Source organism: Genypterus blacodes, unplaced genomic scaffold (assembly GCF_046128005.1).
Source record: "Genypterus blacodes isolate CSIRO-AG114 ecotype Tasmania unplaced genomic scaffold, CSIRO-AGI_Gbla_v1 ptg000015l_1, whole genome shotgun sequence".
Taxonomy (NCBI): Eukaryota; Metazoa; Chordata; class Actinopteri; order Ophidiiformes; family Ophidiidae; genus Genypterus; species Genypterus blacodes.
The window spans coordinates 3,585,767-3,593,801 of NW_027466829.1; the positions used below are offsets into that span (position 1 = coordinate 3,585,767).

An 8,035-nucleotide genomic window follows, 5' to 3' on the forward strand; every position below is an offset into this window, starting at 1 on the left:
TACCAAAAATACACCAGAGTCGCTCTTGAGGCGGATCCAGATCAGAGTGTTGAAGTTATTAAAACCTTTATACGTTGTTTTAGGTGATATGGACTGCTTGTCCTGTGTTAACACCAGAATCCACTAGATGGTAGTAAAGACTGAGCAGCATGGTACAGCAGCCTTCATATCAAAACACTCTACCACTGGATCTGGATCAGCTGGATCTGGATCTGGTGGTCCTAAGATCCTCTTCAGATAGAAGCTCTGTGTATCCAGGCAGAGCTGAGATGGAGCTCATTCAGTAAAGGACAGACAGTTTGCACGGTTCTTCAGCAGCTCCAGAGTTCCATCCAGAACTGATCACACAGATTATTGATTATTGATTCATATCTCATGTTTGAATAAAGAGAGATGTAGCAGCCAAACGCTCTGTAGCTCTGTCAGGTTGCTCCTTCATCAAACTCTTCCAGTCCTTTTTGATAAACCTGACACTCAAACTCAACCGTAGCGTCTTTATCCTCTCCACCCCCTAAAGAGGAGACTCTGGATCCAGCAGCAGTGCAGGAGGAGCAGGAGGAGCTGCTGATGTGAATGAACGATGATTTGTTGTGATGGGGAGACGTGCGGGCGGAGCAAACGGGCCGCTAATGAGGATGAATGAGGCATTCCTGCACTACATATAGAGCTGACAGAGGGGAGACGCAGCACTGACAGCAGCCGCCTCACTCAGGTCAACATCACCGGTAAGCTGCATCAACCTCTGCCTCATCTTCATCTTTGTAGTCGCAGATGCTGTAGAAGTATGTTCAGTGTAAATACAGGAACTATTAGAACTAAGAAGCATGTTTGCAATAAGATTTCAGCTCAGTGGGCATGACGGTGGGACCGGGGCGTCTCTGACAAACCACAGGGACTGAAATCAATTCAAAATGATATTAGGTGCATGAATATTTTAGGATGGATCCAGTGTGAAAGTGCTCCTCTGAGGTAGAGGAGGCCAGAGAGCCGAGTCTTTATTGATATAATATCATAGCATTATGATGTAGTTTGTCTTTGTTCTGATGGTCCAGTGTTCTGCTTCAGTGTCTCGTCTGATCCTCCAGATGCTGTGACAGACGACCGCTGCCCTCAGAACTGATTAGATCTGATATTCAATCAATCAAAATATGGAGGAGAGCCCGTCTGTCAGTCACCCTCTTCCCCTGCTTCACAAACTCAAAACTATTTCTACTATTAGATTAATTCACTATGACAGATAAAACCTCACTGTCCTTTAATTTCCCACACTGACTTGTTTATGTTGGACCCTACTCTTGTGTGTTCTGTTCTGATGCTGGTGCGTAGCTTGGGCACAGAACCAACAACCTGTCAGCCATGACATCATGTGCTCACTAGACACGCTGACACACACTGAACTGGTCTCTGTCAACAAAACTGATTCAAACTAAGCAGCTGCTGATTCACTGCAGTGGTGTTCTCACTCCAGCGTCTCTCTGACTGAAGGAGTGAGACCTGTTGCAGAGCTGAGGGCTGAGATCAGAGGGTTGTTTGTTCTCTACCTGAGCGTCTTTTGTTTGTGTTTGAATGTTTTGCAGGCGATAATGCAACCGACACCTAAAGCTGATGTCAACGCCTCCGCCTGGCTCCGCCCCTGCATGAACACTTCCTCTCAGTCGCCAGCTGAGGCAGCGTGTCCGTACAGCACTGCTAAGATCATCCTTATTGTCATGGTAACCACCTCTCTGAGTGTCGCCACCGTCCTCGGCAACATGCTGGTGATTCTCTCCATCAGAGTCAACCGCCACCTGCGAACCATCAACAACTACTTTGTGCTGAGCTTGGCGGTGGCTGATCTGATCATCGGCCTGGTCTCCATGAACCTCTACACTCTGTACCTCCTGTGGGGCCGCTGGCCTCTGGGAGCGCTGGCCTGTGACCTCTGGCTCGCTCTGGACTACGCTGTCAGTAACGCCTCAGTTATGAATCTGCTGATTATCTGCTTGGATAGATATTTCTGTATGACCCGCCCCCTCACCTACCCAGCCAGGCGCACAGGCACCATGGCGGGCCTGATGATAGGCGGCGCCTGGCTGCTGTCCTTCATCCTGTGGGCTCCTCCTATCCTCAGCTGGCAGGCCGTCACAGGCAAACGCATCGTGCCTGATGGAGAGTGTTATGTTCAACTGCTGGCCAGCCCCGCCTTCACCTTAGGGACCACGCTGCCCTCCTTTTACCTACCAGCGCTCCTCATGATTGGTCTGTACAGCAGAGTGTCCGCCGCCAGCCACAGCCGCCTCAGTGCTCTCCGGTCAGAGAGCGACTCGGCCAGCACGTCCAGCCGTTCCATCAAAGACTTCCTCCAGAAGAGAAGGAGCTGGGTGGCCAGCGAGCCGGAGACAAAGACAGGCTCAGACACACTCAACCAGTCTGACTCCAGCTCCTCAAAGCAGAGAAGAAACCAGAAGGTGTCAAGAAATCAAGGAGAAGCCGCGGAGGGAACGGTGACATACCCTTCCTCTCTACAGTGTCACCCTCTCACAGTGGAGGAAGACTACACCAGCACCCCGAGGATGGAAAACCACTCCTCGTCCATCGCTCAGCTCCACAGACGAGCCTCGGCCGCTTTCTCCGCCTGTCCCAGCTTCAGGTCTCAGGACAGACGGAGGCGTAGAGTCTTGGCGAGGGAGAGGAGGGTCACCAAGACCATCCTGGCCATCCTGTTGGCCTTCATCCTTACCTGGACGCCATACAACATCATGGCAATCGTGGGCACCTTCTGTCGCACCTGCGTCCCTGGCGTCCTGTGGACCACCGGCTACTGGCTGTGCTACATCAACAGCAGCATCAACCCGGGCTGCTACGCTCTGTGCAACGTCACCTTCAGACGGACTTTCTGCAGCCTGCTGCGCTGCCACAGCAGGAAACTGCGCCGATGAAAGCCTGTGCAGATCTGTTAGGCTACTACTAAGGGAGGCAGTGGCTCAGTGGGTAGTGCTTCCGTTTGGGAACCGGAGGGTCGCCGGTTTGAGCCCCTGCCGAGGTGCCCCTAAGCAAGGCACTGAACCCTCAATTGCTCCCCCCTCTGCGAAGGGTGGTAATGTAATGTAAGTTGCTTTGGATAAAAGCGTCTGCCAAATGATCGTAATGTAATGTACTTACCATGTTAAAGTCAGTCAGAGGTGACGGCCTGGGTTAGTAACAACTCAGTAACCATGGGAATGAGATCATTAGTGATTCAGTGTGGGCACAGCGTGGGGTATCTGATGACATCAATGCATTTAATATTATCACTATGTTGCTGTTGGACTTTAGTGGCTCTTTCCTGTAGTTCTCTTATCATCCACCAGAGGGCGCTCACAGCTGTAGAGTTGAACCCTCTCAGTAACGGTTCAATCAAAACATCATCTGTTATTAAATTAAACTTAACTTCCTATGACTTTGTTTGTGATGTGATACACGAGTTCTTCTTCTTCTCTTCTTCTTTGAGTAAAGTGATGTTCCTGATGTGAGCCACAGCTTCAGCACGACATCATGCTCCACAGAAAGTGTTGATTTGTGATTGACTTCATGATGAAGCTGCTGTCACGTGTCTCTGTAGCATATTTACTCAGGTGACATCCAGAGATCCAGCCCCCTTCACACAGCTGCCTCTGCCCTTGAGGATGACACTGACCCTGAGCTGAACATAGTCCAGTTAGTATTTTCACATTAATATCCAAACTGCCAAAACCTGCATTTCTGTCACAGTTGACTTTTATAATCTGACCTCTTGACCTTGTAAAACTCCCATAGTAACTTCAATGACTTGAAGACTTTCTGACCACCAGATCCAGATCCTACTGATCCAGATCCAGACCCTATGAGTGTTGTGGCTGTATTTGCTTAGGTCTCTGCTGCCATCTAGTGGTGACCTGGTGTTAACACAGGACAGGCGGTCTGGATGGTTGTCTATGACCTCATCACTCCTCATCTCATGATATTTGACATATTGAAACAATTAAACAGACCAAACTCCTTAAAGTAAACAATGTACATTATTTAATTTGTCCATTTATACACGAGTCATTGTTCAATGTCAATAATCTAGAATTCAAAAATAGATTTTATAGAGGATTTTACATCCTGATCACATCCAAGCTTTTACTTTGCTTTGTTTACATTTTTCATATAAATCCAAAAAGGTTTTTTGTTTTTTTAAATCCAGCACTGATTTGATCTTCATACTGATCACAGTGTCGCTTGGATGTTAATTTCATTTCAACTACTGTAAAAACAAATATCTTAAATGTAGCGTTAAAGCAAACTATCATCTATGAGGACGGGATTATTCTGTATCACCTAACATCCAGATAAACACAAGGACAGCAAATCACAGGTGGTAAAAGAAGAAGAGGAGTCAAAAGGGAGCCAAAAAAAAAAGGAAAGGTTGTCGTGTTTTGGAGTCTCTGCATATGTTTGAAGGAGGAAGATGAAGAGGAGGAGGAGGAATCCTGCTGTCTGCTGCTTCTCTCCATCTATCAGTTTAACTTCTTGTCCCCTGAGAGAGAAAGAGAGAGAGAGAGAGCGTGTGTTAAAGGGCGTGTGTGTGTGTGAGACAGAGGGAGTGATGGAGTGATGGATGTGAGTCCTCAGGTCTCACCTCTGGTCTTCCTCACTTTGGGGGCACAGGGTTTGGACACCTTGACAGTGGTTTGACACTCAGCGTTGAACAGCGCCCTCTTCAGGGTCCCCGATCGGCTCTTGGCGTTGGTGGCGGCGTCACACGCTCCCCAGGGGCCAAACTTGTACTTGCAGTCACCTTAAAGGAGCAAACACACAACATTTGAGTCGGCCCACGTGTCTCTGGTTTCTGTACATTGTGGTTTTCTTAACGTAGTGCTGCCCCCTGGTGGACACAGCTGACTTACTGATGTCCTTCTTCCAGTTGCAGGGGATCTTGCAGGGGATCTTGTCGCTGCGATCCTTGCAGTTGGCCTCCCTCATGCCTTCTCCACAGTCTCCAGTTTCAGGCACACATTTCCCATACTGCATTTCTGCACTGGTGCACTCAGGGGCAGGTTTGGATTTGTCATGTCTGCCTCCTGCTTAAACAGACAAAGTGTTATCAGAGAGCTGAACTCTTTATCTCCCCACCTTCCTCATCCCTGCACGACAGCGCCACATGGTGGAAACTTTGCCACCTCACCATTGTGGTTCTTGGCTCGTTTGTTGGCCTCGGCGGTGGCGGTCAGAGCCAACAGGAGCAGCAGCGTCACGGACAACAAACTTTGCATTCTGCAATTTAGGAAAAAAAACGACGAGTCAGCAATGTGACAACAACAACAGAGTCCACTTAGGGATCAAACGGGTTTACAGTCTCACACAGACAAAGGGTTAATAAACTACAGAGGATAACAAAAACAAATCAATCAACAATTTAAAGACTTTTGGAAAGACTCATTGCTACTAAACGTGCCGGGCTGGAGCTCAGCCTGATCCCGGGCCAGATGCTCCAAATTTAGTCCGGATCAAATCTGCTCGGCCCCCAAACCTCAGAACACCAAAGCCAAAATAATCGGACTATTGTAACCATGGCAACACGTCTGCACCTCCATCAGGATTAGAAAAGTAGGCTAATGTATTCACACACACTGTCTGTGCTTCATCACAACAAGCTTTACTCTGAACATGACTGGGACCCCCCCCCCCCCACCCCCTTCTGTCCTTCCCTCCTTCCCTCCTTCCTTCTCTGTGTTCTTCCCTTTTCCTTACTTTCATTACTTCTGTGATATAACAGTATTTCTTTAATTTTCTTCTTCATCTGAGCATAAAACAGATCAATCTGAATCTGAGCTGATGATTCTCTTGATTTCAGATCAGATGAAGGATCACAGTTTACAGGTTTGGTTGAGATGATTTGAATGATCCGATTAAATATTTGGTCCCTTTAAGAGGACGACAGAACCCTCTGTTCCCCCAGTCCCCCCGTCCCTCTCTCCCTGTCTCCCTGTCTCTCTTATGTCTCACCCCATCTCTCCCCCTCCAGGGCTCCGCTAAAGCTCTGCTCTCTCTCTCTCTCGCTCTCCCCCCCCCCCCCCTCTCTCTCTCTCTGTCTCTCTCTCTCTTTCTTTCACATGTCAGCTGGCAGAGCAAATCCTGCTCCTCTCTGGCTCCTCCTGAGGTCTTTTATGTGGCAGGCCCGGCTCTCAGCAGGCCTCCAGCCTGTCCTCCATCAATGAGGATATGGGGGGGTGGGGGGGCAGCAGCATCTGAAAGGGCCCTTTAGATTTCCTCTCAAAAGAATAATACTGATTCATTGGGCCAAAACAAAGCCTCTTCTAGCCTGGTTTCATTTCTTTAAGCCTAAACACAGATTCCATGCCACGTCTTAGGCCCTGTCCCCCCCCCCCCCCCCCCCTGCCCGGGACGCCCTGAATAGAGCCCCATTACCATAAGAAAACAAAGGAATCTTAGCGTGAAGGAAAGGAGTGGGATGCTCCCTTTGGTTAAAAACTAGGAACAACATTTAGAGAACTTCCTCCCAAATCTGCAGGGTTCACTCTCCTTCCGAGAGGAGCCGCTGGATCGATCAGGGCCGTGTGTCGCTGTGACAGGAGGCCACGAAGGCCGACGAAGGCCAACGTTCAAACACATCACTCCTGAACAAAACGGCCACGGAAAATATGAGCAGAAAAATAGAATAGAAGCGATTTTGTGCCATTTTTAGCCCAGAAAGTTTTATTCTATGCTTTTAATACTGAAGTTCTCAATAAAATTAAGTTGTTGATGTTTTTTTCAAGAGTTTAGAAAAAAGAAGTAAAAAAAAAAACAGCAGCATATTTTCTTTTTCTTTTTTTATTATTATTATTATTATTTTAAAAAATCGGGTTTTGCCTTCAAATCTGCGTTTTTTAAAGTAATTTTGTTTTTGAATCAAGCACTAACACACAGCCCTGAAATCAGCAAAGTCAACTTAAGAATTTCTGAGGATTTTAAAAACCTTTCACTTCTTCTGTTTGTATTTCTTCTGTCACTACAGCAGCAGATCACAAACTCATTTACAGACCCGATGAGTGAGGATGGAGAATAAGTTACTGCACATCAGACAAACGAGCGTAAACAGAATCTGTCTCTCACCTGAGGACCGGCAGAGAAACACCCTGACTAAGAAGCAAACACCTGAGGTTTGCCTCCATCACAGCTAAATCACTGTTTCCTCACTTCTCTTCTGTCCGTCAAACAGCAGGATTACAGATCCACACTCATTCACTCACTGAGCTTCAGTGAGTTTAAAACGAACCAAGACGTTAAATCGTTAAATCACAATCAAATAAAGGAAAATCTAGGAACTTACTTGCAGGCTGAGAGGAGCAGCCAGTCGAGCTGTGGAGTTGTCGCCTTCTGTCGCTGCCTGAGTACAGCTGCTGCTTCTGAACACACACACACGCACAGTCACCCTCTCTCCCCTCCTCCGCACACACACACACACACACACACACACACACACACACACACACACACACACACATACACACACACACACACACACACACACACACACACACACACACACACACACACACACACACACACACACACACACACACACACACTCTCATGCATGTAGACAATGCTGAAAGCATCAGTGAGGGACAGAGCCGCTCTCATGACGTTGGTGTGATGCAGGTTTTTGGCAGCCGGTATGTTGCCTGACTGTGTGTGTGTGTTTGTGTGTGTGTGTGTTCAGAGGCGGAAAGTACTTCAGTACATTTACTTTACTGTGGGATTCTTTCTGTCCTTTCTGTTCAAAATGTAGTTTTTTCTCTCTCTGCTGATTCTCTACCTCTACACTTTACAGCCACAACTTGTTTTCTTTCTGTGTGTGTGTGTGTGTGTGTGTGTGTGTGTGTGTGTGTGTGTGTGTGTTTGTGTGTAGGTGTGTAAAGGTGTGTGTGTGTGTGTGTGTGTGTGTGTGTGTGTGTGTGTGTATAGGTGTGTCCAGCGATCAGACCCTGTAAGCTAATATTGACTCAACCACCGATGACTGGTTCCTCCGTGTAGGATAGAGGTCACA

At 47.7% G+C, this 8,035-nt stretch overlaps 2 protein-coding genes across 2 annotated transcripts; one reads left to right on the forward strand and one right to left on the reverse strand.

The window, feature by feature from the left end:
* Positions 1-450: 450 nt before the first annotated feature.
* Positions 451-2,939, forward strand: chrm4b (cholinergic receptor, muscarinic 4b). The gene is made up of 2 exons (XM_076170566.1): positions 451-725; positions 1,578-2,939. Exon 2 carries the CDS (start codon positions 1,584-1,586, stop codon positions 2,916-2,918), a length of 1,335 nt encoding a protein of 444 aa, XP_076026681.1. The 5' UTR covers positions 451-725; positions 1,578-1,583; the 3' UTR covers positions 2,919-2,939.
* A 1,094-nt stretch (positions 2,940-4,033) lies between these two features.
* On the reverse strand, positions 4,034-7,574 carry mdkb (midkine b). The gene is made up of 5 exons (XM_076139036.1): positions 7,316-7,574; positions 5,168-5,256; positions 4,890-5,063; positions 4,622-4,780; positions 4,034-4,519 (listed from the first exon to the last, which is right to left on the reverse strand). The coding sequence occupies exons 2-5, from the start codon at positions 5,253-5,255 to the stop codon at positions 4,500-4,502; spliced, it is 441 nt and encodes a 146-aa protein (XP_075995151.1). The 5' UTR covers position 5,256; positions 7,316-7,574; the 3' UTR covers positions 4,034-4,499.
* Between the last annotated feature and the right edge of the window lie 461 nt (positions 7,575-8,035).

Coding starts and splice junctions, on each gene's coding strand:
- chrm4b (XM_076170566.1), top strand. CDS start 1,584: ATGCAACCGACACCTAAAGCTGATGTCAACGCCTCCGCCTGGCTCCGC.
- mdkb (XM_076139036.1), bottom strand. CDS start 5,255: ATGCAAAGTTTGTTGTCCGTGACGCTGCTGCTCCTGTTGGCTCTGACC. Junction 5,064..5,167: donor ACGAGCCAAGAACCACAATG/GTGAGGTGGCAA, acceptor CTGTTTAAGCAG/GAGGCAGACATGACAAATCC. Junction 4,781..4,889: donor CAACTGGAAGAAGGACATCA/GTAAGTCAGCTG, acceptor TGCTCCTTTAAG/GTGACTGCAAGTACAAGTTT.